The sequence below is a fragment of the Caenorhabditis remanei genome, chromosome V (genome assembly GCF_010183535.1).
Source record: "Caenorhabditis remanei strain PX506 chromosome V, whole genome shotgun sequence".
In the NCBI taxonomy this organism is placed as follows: Eukaryota; Metazoa; Nematoda; class Chromadorea; order Rhabditida; family Rhabditidae; genus Caenorhabditis; species Caenorhabditis remanei.
Genome location: NC_071332.1, coordinates 12655526 through 12672113, shown reverse-complemented (window position 1 = coordinate 12672113; position 16588 = coordinate 12655526). Strand labels below are relative to the sequence as shown.

The 16588-nt window shown below is 38.8% G+C and overlaps 4 protein-coding genes across 4 annotated transcripts; 1 reads left to right on the top strand and 3 right to left on the bottom strand.

The window, feature by feature from the left end:
• Positions 1-3480: 3480 nt before the first annotated feature.
• Positions 3481-5648, bottom strand: GCK72_019399 (uncharacterized protein; the record flags this gene model as incomplete). Its single annotated transcript, XM_053733005.1, has 5 exons — positions 3481-3632; positions 3680-3801; positions 4737-5281; positions 5412-5519; positions 5601-5648. The coding sequence occupies 5 exons, from the start codon at positions 5646-5648 to the stop codon at positions 3481-3483; spliced, it is 975 nt and encodes a 324-aa protein (XP_053581918.1).
• Positions 5649-6524: 876 nt separating this feature from the next.
• GCK72_019397 (uncharacterized protein) lies at positions 6525-8154 on the top strand (the record flags this gene model as incomplete). The annotated part of the gene is made up of 3 exons (XM_053733004.1): positions 6525-6637; positions 7061-7219; positions 7971-8154. 3 exons carry the CDS (start codon positions 6525-6527, stop codon positions 8152-8154), a joined length of 456 nt encoding a protein of 151 aa, XP_053581917.1.
• Positions 7050-8111, bottom strand: GCK72_019398 (uncharacterized protein; the record flags this gene model as incomplete). The annotated part of the gene is made up of 3 exons (XM_003115368.2): positions 7050-7212; positions 7545-7915; positions 7965-8111. 3 exons carry the CDS (start codon positions 8109-8111, stop codon positions 7050-7052), a joined length of 681 nt encoding a protein of 226 aa, XP_003115416.2.
• Positions 8155-14685: 6531 nt separating the features above from the next.
• On the bottom strand, positions 14686-15335 carry GCK72_019396 (uncharacterized protein; the record flags this gene model as incomplete). The annotated part of the gene is made up of 2 exons (XM_053733003.1): positions 14686-14899; positions 15265-15335. 2 exons carry the CDS (start codon positions 15333-15335, stop codon positions 14686-14688), a joined length of 285 nt encoding a protein of 94 aa, XP_053581916.1.
• Between the last annotated feature and the right edge of the window lie 1253 nt (positions 15336-16588).

Sequence of the window (16588 nt, the reverse complement as noted above, 5' to 3'; positions counted from 1 at the left end):
TCTAGAACTCGTTCTGGAATTCCGGGTGAAGTGATCAGCGACCAAACTTCATTGTTCTACTGAAGCATCAGAAAACTCCAAATATGAAATTCTATTAGTCAAAGTCATTAATTCTGCTATACTGATTTATGGGATTAAGTCAGATAGACAAGATTTGTATGACATATTTATCTCGTCATCAAAGATAAATATCAGTCATATCCGGATTAGATTAGAATGAGAGAAGCCTATATCATATGTAATTGTTGCTGTGATCCAGATCCAACTTTTCAAGATTTTCAAGATGACTAATGTTTTTCGAATATTGGAGGTGGAAGAGGCGTGAAAATGTCAGTCAAACCAAATTTGTTCTTTTCTAACCTCCCATTAATTGCTGAGGAGTCTCGATTACTTATGTGCTGAATTCACGTATCTAGTTCTCTATTTCCCTAATCCTATGTTAACTAAATGTTAACATTTTGCCATGCCGTGAAGTTCCTGTTCCTGGTTTATCAAGTGAGCACACACTTTTTGGAAGCTAACAGTTGCTGCGGAGGCTATCCATCAGAACGCGGGGTTGCCGACATTCTCCTCAGTTTTGATAAAAAAGAGATAGATGGCATCTGGGATGGCATCCATGTTCTAGATCTATCCCATCCCCAACATTCCTGTTTCTGATAGTTAATGATCTCATTGGCCAAAGGCGTTTTAAATTGTCACTTACTCTTTTTGATAGTAGCAATTAATTTATGTAAACGACTCTCCTCGTTCCATTAGAATGCTAATTTCCGGTTCCTAGTTCATTGAGTGAAGACGCGGAAGCTCTTTCTTACTAGATGATCTCTTGAGTTTAAGAGTCTCTAGACCTCTTATTACGTGTTTTGTATTAGTCCGAAACAAATAAATGATCTCATCGGTCAAGGAATTATAATTTGTCTCCAAGAGTCATTATTTCCACATCACTCCTCCTCCCCCATCCTCCACCTCCTTCTCTTTTAACTTCGCAACATTATTTGCTCGTCGTGATCAAATACCTTCAGCCAGTCTGCGTCTCTCTGACTTCCAATCAACTTCAATCCATTCTTTCTCTTCTTTCCCAACTTTCCCTCTTTTCTGCACTTTCAATGAATGACACACTTTCGCTCCTGAGACTCCCGTCTTCTTCTTCTTCTTCTTCTTTCCTCACTTGTTGCTTACTTGGCACTGTGCCAGCCTTCAACGTTTCTCTGTTTTTTTCGTTCTCCTTTCACTACTATTTTCTCCTCTTCTAGCCTGCGCACACACGCGTCATTTTTGCTCATTTTTGCTCCAAAAAGCAATTACACGAAATTGAAATCGGTCTCTCTTTCTCTTTCTTTTATTCCTTCATGTTGCTCACACACTCTCCATTTTCCACTTCTCCTCTTCTTTTTTTCCCCCGTTTACACCGATTCCCGAGCTCCAGAGTCATAGGAAATGCCGAGAGAGTATTGAAAGGGTAGAGAGTGTGAGACGCAGAAACTTCACTATTTCGAATATTCGTATAGCAAAGAAGCAGAGACGACACAAGAAGACCGCGCCCCTTGGTTCCCTAATCCCTCTCACTTCTAAATAGTCTCTCGAGGCGACTTGGCTCGCTGCCAGCCGACTGGCGCCGCGGATCGATGAGCTTGAGGGGCCCCTACCCCGCCCCTCTTTCCGCTCGAAACGCGCATTCGCTTCTCCGTCTGGCAGACAGCCAACTTCAGCTAGTATAGTCGATAAGAAGAATGCAGTTTTTCTCTCTTCTTACTTTCTTTTTCTTCTTTTCCCATTCAATGTTATGATGGCTAGGCCTAGCCTAACGCGTGGGTAGTATACGCGAATCGGACAGTGTTGGCGGGGTGGGCGCCCACAGTCTTCTGCAACCGAAAGGAACCGGTCCTTGTCTGTCATATCCATTTATCGTATACTATTTTCGCATTGTCTCTCATTTCTCCATCACCTACCCGATCGACCATCTCCGTCAGTCTCTCCCCTCGCGCACACCTCTCCGGCCATTTCACCTTTCCTTTCTCCCTTCTGTTTCAACTTTCATTTCAACACTTGGAATTCGTTTCCTTTCCATCTCTTTTTCTCTTCATTCATCTTATTACTTTTTCCAGGAAAACATCCAATGTTCTTCTAAAACCTCTGGGTTAAACCCTCGTTCGATTCGAGGGTGTGATGTCCAATGAATTCATGATCCACGTCACCGTCTTTCCTGACTTTGAATGCAATATTACATCCAACCATTGATCATAAAGGCATGTTTCAATAATTCGAATATTGTTTCTCATCTCTCAATATTTCAGAATCTTCCACCTGTTTCTGACTCCAAATTCTGAAGACAATCACCTGAATCTACAAGCTCTTCTTCCAACCAACACCCAATATCAAGAATCGAGCACCAATACCATCTGAACATCCATCGTAGTCTACCACCTGCTAGCGATTTTTTTCTTTTTTTCTCTTCACATATTTTTATTCTCACTCTCTCATTTAATCTCTTTCCTTTCTTTCATTTCCCCCCGTCTAGGCCTGTAACTTTTCTCTTTCAAACCTTCTCTCAATTCACCCCTGGGTTCCACGAAACATGTAGACAACCAAACACAATGAGTCTCATGCCCTGCTTGCAATCTGACTGGTCAAACGACAGCACCCTATGACTCTCATCACAAAACCTAAATGACTATCATTTTAGTCATTTTGTGTGATGTGATATGATGACTTACGGAGCCACGTGTCCATAGGGACATACTACTACGTCGTCTTTCCCTCACGAACCCCTTTCTTTCCTTCTTTTTTCAGCGCCACCCTTTTTCTTTTTTCTCAATTCGATGATACATTTGACATTGATGTAGACAACACTTTACAACTCTGAAATTCTGAAATTGTAAATCATTCTCTCTCCGTATGTGCACGGGTTTCACAACAAACAATATTTTCCACCATTTTTTATGTGTCACATATTTAATCAAACGAACTTTCTTGACTTATTCATTTATTCTGTATTCTCAATTATTCTCAAATATTCTCGATATTGTATCCATTCTATTTATGCAAATTGTATCATATACTCCACTTCTTTGTGCATACCGTACACTTTTTCATTATCCCTCAATCCCCTTACTCCCCCTATTTAATCCCCGACACGTGGAATTTGTATTGTTGGAAAGAGAATGATTCAGCTTCATTCCCAGATTTCCCTGATTTGTATGTCTCTTCTTTCGATTATGTACCCCCCCCCCTTTTCAGCCATGCTCACTTATTGACGTGGCACTCTTTCTCTCTATATTTAGGTCGCCCGTAGTGGGATCACAACAAAAAACCGCCAGCACTCCCACTGCCTTCTAGAAACTTTTCCATCTCTCCCCCGAGATATTCTGTCCATTTTCTGTCCATTTACAGCTTCCTTTGTATACTATCCATCTATTCCCCCATTCTACTGCGCGCCTGAAAATTGATAATAAAATATGCACAAGGAAAATTCTTCTATTCATTTCACCACAGATTACAAAACTTTTCTTTATAAACACTCCACCAACAAGTTGTCAGAGAACAGAATCCACACATTGACAGTACAATTGACCAGTTCTTCAGAATCACTTCTTCTTTTAGATATTGGTCGCTGATGAAGTAGAGGGAGAGGGAGCCTGAAAGAGAATTGCAAAATTGCAATCTAGGGAAAATATAAACTCACCGGCAAATGAGTACAAAGAGAATCCAATCATATTCGGGGTGATCACTCTATTCCATAATGCCAAGAAGATCATTGTCGAGGACACTCCAAGATGAACAAGGAAGACAAAATTGATGGTTTCACTGAAATAAGTCTAAAATGAGAAAAAGGAAATGCCCCCAGGCGGGATTGAACCGCCGACCTTCTGTTTACGAGACAGACGCTCTGCCACTGAGCTATACGGGCACGTTTCGGTGAAGAAAGAGAAATAATGTTTGAGTTCTCTAAACTGATGTATGTATGTATACAAAATGGTCGTATTGGTGCTAAATATGAGTTTTCTGCATTGTACAGTTTGGTACAGTGTTCTGGAGAAGCAAAAAGTTGTATTCCCCAATCATGCCCACGTCAGCAAAATCGCACCTTCGAGACTGTGTTCAATTAGCTGATCTACACCGGCTACACTCTCTGGATATATTATCCTATCTGCATCTTTTCTAAATTGTTTGTTAAAAATTAACTCGATTTCCAGTTGCGAAAAATTCTAGCTTTGGAAATGTTTCGGGTGACAAGGATCGTTTGCCAATTCCAATGTTCGCTAGTAGTGACAAAAGTGAGAATTAAAATATCTCTGAACTCACCTAACACTCTCATTCTCAATAGGTTCAAATTGAAGATATACATGAAACAGTATCAAAAGTTGAAGAATATTTAAAAACACTGACAATCTGAAATTCGGAAACTAATCCATCAGAATGCCTTTGAAAATTCCTTACTGAAACATATTATTTGAATCTCACAGTGGTTCTGATATACAAAAAGATGATGAACTGATTTATTGATAAGAATATAGAATGATTCCACGTGTCGATGATAAATTTGAATAATAATAATAATAATGAGTTTAGTAGTTTAATCCACACGTAAAAACGTTTCAATCCTTTGTTCGAGTTCCCTTTTGTCGTGTTTCAACGTCTTGATGGTTTGCCTGCAAGAATTAATGATATTTGTGCTTAAAGTTGTAGATAAAAATCAGAATAAAATGTACTATTTTTCTGTTCAACTTATATAAACTTACCTATAATCTCTAGAGTCAATTTCCAATTTTCTTGCCAGTAATTTCGTTTCTTCCCTCAATGCAGAAATCAAATGACTTTGATCTCCCAATAGTTTATTCATATCTTCAATATCATGATCATTCCTCGGTAATCTTGCTCTCAACTGTTGAACTTTTGCTTTCAATTCCGCATTTTCAGTCGTCATCGATGAACATCTAACCATAACTGCTGATTTCTCTTTTCTTGTTTCATTTATCTCTGTCATTACATCTTCATAAAGCCTCTCCAATTGCTTTTCTCTATGCTCTTTTACTTCCAATTCAGTCTTGATTTCAGCCAATTGAATTTGAGACTTTGAAAGATTTTTCTGAAGTTCTTCACACTTTTGATACATTTCTTTCTCCAATGAATCCAAATTTTCAGTCAATCTCTTTTTCTCCTCAATATGTCTTCTTCTTTCTTCTTCTATCTCAGTTCGAATGAAGTCGTTGTTCTTCTTTTGAGTCTCTATTTCAACTTCGAGTGAAGTTTGCTGTGTTTTCTGCTTTTCCAGTTTGTACGTCATCTGGAACATCATATAATTCAGTTCGAGACAATTAAGTCAGGAAATTCTTAGATATAGGGTAAATATGAATATCCATTAACTTCGGCTACTATTTTCAGATTGATTAATGTTTTATCAAATCCAAACCAACCTCTTTACATTTCATTCTCAACACTTCGACAGTTTCCAACTCATCGTCTTCTCTTGATTCTTCTCGTTTCTTTTTCGCTTTCTGGTCCGTTGCTTCTTCTTTTTCGTTCTGTTAATTGTTTATTTTATTTTCAGTTGAACCTATTTTGTTTGTATTCAAAACAAAACAAATTCGTTTCAATAAACATACTCTCAATGATTCAATTTCAGATTTCAATAAAATCTCCGATGTTTCCATTAGTTTGATTATTTCACTCTTTTTCTCGCTCTCTTCGGCTATTTTCAGACATTCCTCTCGAGATGCACGGTGAGAGGTTCATCGAATCGAGGCAGAGCGCACTTGCGCAACACGTGGGCGAGAGGGCGGCGCGAGAGAGACGCAGAGAAACGAGAGAAAAAAATTTTCAACTGAAAATTCAGTTTTTCGTCAATTACAGCTCAGAAAAAAATAATTCCGTTTTCTAGTGTTGCAATCCGTGTTGTTGGCGTAATTGTGAATATTTTGATTATAAAATGACTTGCGTTGGTGGAGTTTGCACAAAGTTATCACCGTTTTCCCATTTACTACTGAAAATTGAAAAAATAGCCAGTTTTTCACATTTTTCTCGAAAATGAAGTCTCGATGCAAACTCACGTTTGCAAGATGGATAGACCCAATCACTGTCGACATTTTAATCACAAAATTGTTCGATAATACTCAAAACTAATGGAGTTAATACATTTTTTGTGAACAGCTGACTGTAATCACAATTCCGAAAAACACCGATTTCTCATCGAAATCGGTGTTTTTCATAGTTCTTTTGGACTGAATAATCATAAAAGTAGTTTTGAAGTTGCTTTTCAGCAATTTTTGCTTGAAAATCTAGAAATTTGAAAAAAATTTTGGAAAAAATTTTTTTCAAAATTTTTTAAATTTTGACTTTTTATGATTTGTTAGTCATTAGTAGCTACTCAGAACCTTAAATTGGTCAATTTTCTTGCATTTCCTCAGAGTATTCCATTTTTAATCGAAATTCAATTATTGTAGGCTTGCAAATTTATGAATCGAGAAATGCGCCAATGATCGAGTAGTGCGCAAGCAGCTTTGCACTTTCGATGAACCTCTCACCGTGAGATGCTTCCATTTGTTGTTCGAATATTTCAATTACTTCTTGTTGTCGTTGTACAACTTCCATCAATTCTTCGAATGTCGGATTATCTTCTCCGAAACTCATCTGAAAGTGCCAGGTGCTGTGTGGAGCGAAACAAATTGAATCATCACAAAAAATTTGCATGCCACAACACAACACCCAGCAAAAATCGAAAACGCTATGTTACGCTGAAAAAAGAGACAAGAATCGACCAAATTCTGATAAAACAGTTCATCTTTTACTTATCACAAGAAAGGATTATCGGGAGACGAGAATGGGACGGTTTGATTAGAATTGTATCGGGTGCAATGGATAAGAAGTGTTTTGAAAAGGGGGATGGTGGCTCGGAAAGGAAAAGTGAATGACAACCAAATCGGGACAGGTGGAATTGACTACTTTCGTTTGCTCATAAATAATAAATACATTATTTAACAATTAAAATAAGAGAAAGGAAGCAAATATGCGAAGAGAAACGGCGATTATAAAATTATGTAGCGATAAAAAAGGAATTATTTTCCAGCGTGTTTGAGACCAGAAAGCAACGTCTTCAGACGGCTGAGATCTCTTCCGCTCTTCGATTTTTGCTGTTCGACCAGTTTGTTAACCGTTTCCCATTGAGCATCACCGTCTTGTTGCTTGGCGAAGAGCTCTTGATTGGCTTTTTCGTTCTTTCTGCAAAGTTAATTGATGAAATAATATCTTTAAAGTTTAAACACAAATACATCTCTTTTTGGCGAATTAAAACTTTTTCAGTTACGAAATGCGCTAATGAACCACAAAGGAGATGTTGTCGAAAATTGAACCGATATGTTTCCCTGATGAGATTTTGTAAGCGGTGCTAACTTCAAAGTACATATCTCACGAGATCTACGGAAGGTTGTGAAATACTAATGTGACTCATGATCACAGCAACCTTTATGAAGTTTATATCTATACACAACGGAAGTCAGAAAGAAAAATATCGAAGAAAGTGGAAATTTTGTATGAAATTTTTGAAAACTTACAGATTTTCATCATGCGACAATTGAAGAGTTTTCTCCCGTTGCTTGTACCACTCCTCGAGCTCTTTCTTTGCGTTGGCACGGAGTTCATCCTTCTTTTTCTCTTCGGCAGCATCTTTTTGAGCAAGAAGTTGTTCTTGTTGTGCTTTCCACAGCCGAATCTTTTCAGCTTCGATTCTGGGCACTGTTGAGAGAATTGGTGATGGACCTTTCGAGCTTCCACCGGATGCTGGTCCACCGTGATTTCCATTCAGAATTGGCACGACTGGTTCAACGATAACTGGAGCAGCGGCCACATTATCGTCCATAAGTCCATCCAAGTCGACTCCGGAATCTGTTGGATGCACAACTGGTGGTGGTTCATCGCCAGCAATCTAAAAATCGTTTTTACATTAAAAAATAGAAATTAATTCAAAACCCTACTTGAAGATCTCCAAAGTCGTCATCCAATGCCGGAGCGGCTGCTGGTGGTTCGGCAGCTACATCTGCAGCGCCAGCTGGCGGAGCTCCATCAAAATCAGCGAACAAATTCTGCTCGCGAGCTAAAAAATCCGCGACTGGATCCGACATTATTTGCAGTTTTTATTTTGTTTTAGAGTCTGAAAACGAGTAAAATTGTTCGACAGAAATACGTGTAAGAAAATCGATGAATTACAACGAAGAAACGGGTAATTGGAGAAAGAGGGAAAAGCAAGCTTTAGAGAATAAAAAGATGACAAATCAAACAAGTGGTCAAACGGGAAAAGCTTCCAAAAGGGTGCGTTGTTGAAGAGAGAGAACGAAATAAATGAGAGGACAGCTGGAGCCGCGACGCAGACACGCGACGCGCCCAATCCTTTTAGCGGTGGTTTGAAATAGAAAGTTTGCTTCCAATTTTCTAACTGCAGTTATAACTGGAAAATGAAGTTTTCGAAGATTTCGAGTGAAAAATGAGATGGAAAGTAATTAGAAAAATGAATTAATTGACAGAACATCTGATAATTACAGCAAAATATATAAAATTGATAAAGAAAAATGACAAATAATTTTTTCAGGATTACAAATGCTTTGTATGCAAAAAACTTTGATTTCAAGTTGTAAAGCAATTTGAAAATCTAATAAAGCAAACTGAATGCTATGCTATTAAAAATTGACTACTTGTATGCAAAAAACTTTGATTTCAAGTTGTAAAGCAATTTGAAAATCTAATGCTTTGTATGAAAAAAACTTTGATTTCAAGTTGTAAAGCAATTTGAAAATCTAATAAAGCAAACTGAATGCTATAGCATGCTATTAAAAATTGACTAGAATGAAAAAACCAAAACATAAATGGCGATCTGTGTTTAAATTCAAAATCAGAATATATCTTTTTCACATCCGAAATAAATTGACGCACCTGGACTTGACCTGACAAGCTGAAAACCTGATGAACAAATGAAATTTGCAGATATTCTTTCCAATTCTGGAATTCCCTCACACATTTCTCCAATCCCTTTCCATTCGCCCATCTGGCGAACTCCTCTATGAATCAATTGAAATCCAATTCCTCACACATCAGTAAGTCATAAACCATTGGCTACTACCTCCTTCATTTTCTCCTCTCAGATTTCTCCGTTCCCAGGTCAATAATCTTCTTCTTCAGTCTTCCTCTCCATCAGCGGCCTCTTTTCTGTATCCTTTGGTGCGCATAAATACTCAAAAGTGCCACTTACCTAATCGTATTACGCCACTCTCATAATCATCGTCTCCTCAATTCCCTCCCGAAGAGAAGACCGTAAATCTAAATGAGGCTTTCAACTAAAAGAATAGAAGAGGAGTTCAATCGAGAGAAAAAATAGTGTGATGATTTCAATTTGTTTTCCAATTAGCGTACGACCTTCTCGAATGTGATTGAGATTTGTCTGTGATCTCTTTTGATTGTATACTCTGTTGAGAGGAAAGATCTCTCAGAAACTAATTAGTTTTCGGACATACAAAACTTTGGAACTGGGAACGTAAGTCCTCATTTCTCGAGGTCTCGGATATAGTTATTCTTGAGGCGGATCCCGGTTATTTTTGTAGTTAGATCAAAGAGGATCTTCGAGGATTCAAACTAGGTTTGATGACTCAACTTGACTAGTTTTCTTTGTGGAATCAAAATAGGTTAATATATAGTGACTCATACTTTACTGATTCAAGAATTACCTATTTCTTTATTTCTTTTTTACATTCCAGATTCAGATGAACCCGAATCCGGTATATGGGCCACTTTTGACCCACAGTAAAAACTTCAATTTCAAAGCATTCGAACCATGAGTTCAGCTCCTCTTGACCCCCAACTGGAGTTCCGTTCTACGTTTAGCTTCTGCTCGTTTCTCCTGATGTTCTCCCCTTCCTTCACAACCACTATCCCATGTTATTAGAATGTTTTTATATCCTCCCATAAAACGGTACTTACTTCCCCTTTCATTTCTTTTTTCTCTTTTCCAAGATTTTCGGTTCCATCACCGGATGGTGGCGGCAAAAGCTCAAAAGCCCCCGTCCTTGGGTTTTTATGTGTCGCATTTGAGTTACAACAACCATTTCTCCACCCCGGCTAGAAGCTCCGAGAATATGTTTTCTGAGTGAATAGTTTGTGATTCGGAGAGAGGAAGACAACGAACATCGGGTGGGGTTTTTATATAAAAAGAGAGTGAAATGGGTGAGACGATGAAATGATGAAAGCGATGAATTGCGCGAAATACGATACTTTGGAACATATGGGCTCATCGGCGGAAGGAGAAAAAAGAAGTAGAGAAGATGAGGTTTTAAAACTCACTGATCCTTCTGTTTCCGCCCATTCGCTTCTGAATCCCGGAGAGTTTTATGACAAGAGACATACTTCTTTAACACTAGATTGCTCTTCTTATTCTCAGTCTCTTAGAAAATTGATGTGGATTTAAGCTCAGAAACAAAATATGCCAAGTTCAAATATAAATTCAAACCACACCTATTAGGTTTTCACATACATCAGCTATCTACAGACACCCTTGAGCCAACACTGGCGCCAACCTTGAATATCCATCCATCCAACTCCATCATCATCTTTCTTCCTTTTTTGGTGACGTGCCAATCATCTTATAACTGATTTATTGGATGAGTGTCCACACATATTCGGCCCCACCCAAAACAGACAAAAAACGTTGAAACCTAAGTCCTCCTTTCCTCTTTTCATTCCTTTTTAACCATCGACCATATTTCAAAAATTTTATGGGCTTCGTCGCCGCCTAACCCAGAAGTATTCAGTTTAACTAATATTACCGCTCTTCTTTTTCTATTTACCCTCCAATAAGGTCCTCCTGTCCCGTTTATATTATACAGTTCCGGTTAAGGATTAATATCCTCAGTTTTATTTTGCAACCGGTCACGGTCAAATGAATCATTGGATCCCTCTTTTATCACTTTCTTCATATTTTCTTCTTCGGGATTCTTCTGTTACAGTATGTTAACCATTCAGATTAACAAACCAATAAAGAGAAACTCATTTCGAAGTCAAACTGGTTTCTCAATCCATTTAATTTGTACTTTATTACTAATTAGTGATTCAAGTCAAACAATCGTATTTCTACAGTAATCTCTATTGTCTCTTTAATTATTTGCCCTTCTAATGACATCATCTAGCCCCTGTGTAACATACTTATTGCTACCAGAGGGGGCTCTCTGACGCAACTTTTTTTTTCTTGGGGTGACAGGTGAGAAGAATGGAATGAACATGTCAAAATGTGACATGTTTTTGCTTGTTTGAATACCATGAGTCTCCAATGTTTATGATTTACAATCCAATGAGCAGGTGGTCGGAACAAGACAGGGTTGATCCGTGGGAAGTATTGGTAACTGATGGTTACTGAAATAAGTATACTGATTTTGATATTTTAGAGTCTTACTGATAGGAGAGGTGAGTATGACTTTGGAGTTTAAGACCACCCGGCCTGATTAGATCTCTTTTCTTTTCTTCCAGTCAGACGACGGCGATAAGTGATTTTGACCGATTGAATTGGAAGATTCCAAACATCCTGGTGTAGATATTTTACTAGGAATCTAGAAGAGGTTAGAGATAATTGTTTCATAACACGATTCATTGTTCATAGTTCTTCCGATACTTGAAATCTTTGTAGATTCTTACTTCCCTTCTATCAGACTGAAACTCTGAATCTTGTTCCAACTGTTTAGAATAACTTTCAATTTAAATTTCCAATAACTTCGTATAGTTTTGATACGATTCAACACAAATGGTAAGTGGTATGATGATTTCCCTATTCCATCTGTCAATCAAACCTTTCCTATCAAAAAGTCACAAATATTTTTGCCATTTTTCACCATTTGGTAAACGGAGCATGTCCATCAAAATCTATCGTTATCTCCATTTTTTTTCGTTTTTTTCCCTCCATCATCACAAAAAACTGCTCTCAATTTCTCTAGACCCTCACGTTAACCCATTAAACCTACACTTGTTCATAAAACAATGTGCAACTACTGCATCATACCACTAGCCACGTATCAAAGAGGGACCGATAAGAATTGAAATAAAAAGAGGTGCTAAAAGGCAGAAGAGAGAAAAAGGCCCATTCGGTTACTTGTCACCTTCTGCTCCTTCTTCTTTACTTCTGATGATATAAAAAATGAACAGATGGCTTTCATGTCGTTGAAGATCTTATCTTTTACCCATGTTCGTCCGAGGTAAGAACACATGTCCCACTGTTAGCCAGAGGAGAACGTAAGTCGATTCAATCCTTTTGCAGCATCCTGAATTTTTGTTGTTTTCATTCTAACCTTTCGTTCAGTCAGTATATCTACATAGACAAACGGATTACGGTTGGTGTTTGAGCTTTATGTATGTTCTGCTTCACTTCAGCAGAATGTTCTTATGCCGGTCTGCTTGCCTTTTTCTCATTCTAGTCAGAAATATAATCGCATTTTTGCTCAGACTGTCATTTTCTCTTCATTCAACAAGTTCGAAAGTTGATCACACTTTTATCAAATCTAGGTCGTTTCTTCATTTATCGAAAACCCATTTCAACGAAACTCTTTTTCTAGCACAAAATTCTTCGTACTCAACCCTCTGTACCCATTTTCCCACACCTATCATGCAATCCGTTATTGCTACCCTTCTCACCCAATTAGCTGAATATCATGAATACATTTGAACCTAATCACACCTATGTGTTCATTCATTCAAACCGTCATCCCAGTAAATGTTTGTCATTTATTAGTACAAGTGCCCTTAAAGAGCCCTCACCTGTCCGCTGAGCATACATCAAAAGGCTCTTCATCAACCAGATGAGAGGGGGAGGGTCCACCCCTCAATCACTGTTGCATTCCCTGCTTACCGACCCCTACAAATTAATTATTCAGTTGCGCAACGAACTTTTTGTAGATGATGTTGTGTTCCTGTCACCGTAATACCATCTGCTCATTCTTCTCGCTTCTTCTCATTTCTCCTATTTCCTTTACATCCAATTTGGTCTCTCTTTCTTTATGCGCAACAAAGGCAATGTCATCATTCGGTTTTTAGTACTGAATGTTCGGTCAGATCGTGGTTAGAGATAGCTACAGTACCGCCGACATTTTACGACTTTTTCCTCTAATGAGGGCCATCTGGAAATGAAACGTCCGCCTCCTTTCTTCTTCTTTTTTGCATCTCTTCATATGTCACTTTCGTCCTCCATTCCGATGCTCCAAAACCCTTATCATCTGATGATAAGCGAGGCGGCGGCAGGTACCGGCCGGCACGAAAACTGGCAATGTCGACCACCTGCCAATATTCTGGATGCACTTTCCCGCAAATTCAGCGTATAAAGGTGGTCTCGTGAATGGTGATACATCAAGCATTTGCCTCGTTTTCTCATTTTTTATCAATTGTTTTAATGCATGTTGTAACTCCGCGGAAAGTGCTTCGGTAGTAGGATCGTTTGGATTTTGGTGTTCGTTCGACTTGCTGGATTTTGAAGTTTCAGAAGACGTTCAGAGGTTTGTCATTGAGATTTAGTCTAGTTGCTTATTCTGTATGTCTTGCCCCGAGAAATAGTCCAGACGACGATTCAATTTTGAGATTTTAATTTGTTTGGAAAAAGTTGGATCGTCCATTATTTTTTCAATGGACTGCTACCAGAGCAAGTACTTTTGTTTCTTTTTTAAAGAAGCTTTAGTAATTCTATCTAGGCGCTCAAGGGCACTTGAGTTAGAAAACTTGGAGCTCTTAGCCCAGTACTTCTTTTCCCGAAATAGAAGTTGTTCATCTTTTTTCCCTTTTTTAATTTTGAAGTTTTAATACAACAACTAAAGAATGAATTATCTTCCAATTAAAATACTCATGAAATTTTCTTCCATCCGAATGTTCAAAAATCCAAGTCGTTTTGTCTTGAATCAGGTTTCGAACATCTTCCAAATGTCATACCGTATTCGAGACATCGTCTCGTTAATCAACAGTGAAATGTGACAAGTGACAAGTGATATGGGGACGGACATTCGGTTCGTTTCCTCTCTCAAAACTATGAAACTTTTCTAAAATGCATTGTTGTCAATGTGCCAACGCACCACGGATTGATTATCCTTCTTCTTGGTCCCCCATTTTTCCCCGTTTTTGGAGTCTCGGTGACAAATTCTAGTAGGCCACGAACGACGTTTTCTTGCCGACGTCTTTTTTGTTTAGGGACACTTTCTTGTATTCCGCCAAGGTGACTGAATTTGTTATCTGTTTCCTTCTTTGCCTTCCCATCGTATTCATTCCGCTTCCCTGGTTACCGTATGGGGGCGACTAATCAGGCATGCAATTACAAGGTTAGCGCGGCGGTAAGTATCTTCAGATGCCATTATTGATACTTCACTTTTCAATCACAAGCTCTCGGGCGGCAGTGTCAGAATGTGTGTGCGCACACCCTTTGCAGACACACATACATACACACTTCACTGGACGGCGAAGACGGCTGGGACAGGGGACGGACGGACGGACGGGTGGGCCCGAATTATGAGTGACAAGCCTCGGACGTACACGGCCGAGTCGACGACAGCTAAAAGTCTAGATAAGAGAGTTAATAAGTTGAAGAGACGGAGACATCTTTCAAGTATGGGATCCTTTGGAGAGTGCGCGACGATGAGAGAGCGTCGGCCGGGTGAGGAGAAGAGACGTCGATTGGCGGCGACAGTTATATTAGCGTCGAGATGGATGAAGTGCTGACGGAGATTGACAGTCCGTAGTTGTCGTCGTCGTCGCGGGCCCCTGTCGAAAGACATCTCCTGAAAAGAACCACACCTCAGGAAGGATGAAGAAGACGCCTCCACATTCAGAAGAAGACGACGACGCAGTCAGAAGCATCAATGATGTTTTGAGAAGTCGGTTGATTTCCCAGAGGATCACTGAATATCTTTAATTAACGTTATTCTGGATATGAGGTGCTTCATTCTCTCGTATTTCCATGAATATAAATTCTGTGAATTCCAAAAATATTCAGCTAGAATGTATTTTGATGACTGCAGTAAAATGGGACTTCAGTTTGGGTGAAACTTCATCCAGAGACCAGGCTGTCTTGCCCCGACCTGGTCGCCAACTTTTCTATGAGTGATGGATCCCATAACTGGCCAAGCTGACATCTCTGTAGATTCTGTATCCGAAGCTTCCAGATCATCCGTTTAGATCTCAGTTTGACAGCTCTATATCGGATAACTGGCCTCCTCTTCTCCATCATTCAAATTTATCTTTGTGTGTCATTCAAAACTTTCAAGTACTTACCGATGCTCTTCTTTTCCTTCTTTTTCTTCTCCTCCTTTCTCCTTTTTCTTCTTTTTTCTGCCTTTTCTCATTCATTCTGAAACTCGAAAATGCCCAGTCGCTCATTTTGACGAGTGGAGAGAACCTCTCCGTGCCACCATCACCACCATCGGGGCCAGCAGATTGTCACTTTTTTGCTGTTTGGGGGGAGAAATGGGGTAGAAAGAGGGGTGAGTAGTGGTGACCTGTCTCGTTCAAATGATTGAAATGTAAATCTCCTTATGCTTTTTGTTTTGCGCCCCTCAATCACTTTTCGAAGAAGAAGCGGTGCTCTCTTGTGTCCGGTTGAAGTAGATTGACAAATTGACAAACGAGAGAAAGTTGAGATATCTAGAGGTCTCCCCTAGTATGACTTCTATTTTTGTTGGTCTCATCATGAATGTCAGAATCAGAACTATTTTCCCGTCAGGAATTCCCATATTTGAGGTTTTCCCTTGCTGTCAGAAACTATCACGCTGATCCAAATATATTATTATGTGTTCAAAATTGTATTCTACGAACCTAGAATTTCAAATTTGTAGCTATTTCTGTGTAACATCTTCTGGTGAATATTTGCAAACTCCGGCTCCTCAAAGTCAGTAAATCCAAGTGCTAAGTAAAAGTTTTCTCATTTATCCCTATACCTATTTTTGAAGGATTCAACTACAATCCCAAAACATAATCTCTCCCAGTCATCTCGATTCCCTTTCCATTTCATTTTCATACGGTTCCATTTTTCTCAAATCTTACTATGCCATCTTTCTTTTCATACCAACTAGTATATGAAAACAGTCATCTAATTTGTTCTTTTCTTCCACTAATTGACATTTCTTCTAGAAATTTGAAAAGAAAAAGACTACCAGACCAATTGGCACCTTCCTTATAGTCATTTTCAGTTTTTATTTGCAATGAAATTCATTTTTTAAATGATAAGCGGATTGTCGTTTGCTTGATTTTCACCCGGAGTAACAAACAAGTACGACGCCACTCAAACCAGCTGTTTTTGAAGGATTTCCAATCTCATGACGGCCTGCCAATTTCAGCGACTATTTAAGTACCGTCCCTGCTCACACTCAGTGACGTTTTTTCTTGTCTTGGCCAATTGTTTCAATATTCTTGTCATCTTCTCTCATCTGAAAATCATTTTATTTGACATGTTAATTGACATAATGTGAGTATTACCAATGTCTTATGAGTTCATCTTCCATCACAATCTTCCCACTTCCTGTTATTTGTACCACTTAAGTGTTGGATATCTGTGAACACGGGTGGTGGAAGAAGACAGGTGACAGACTATTAGACATAG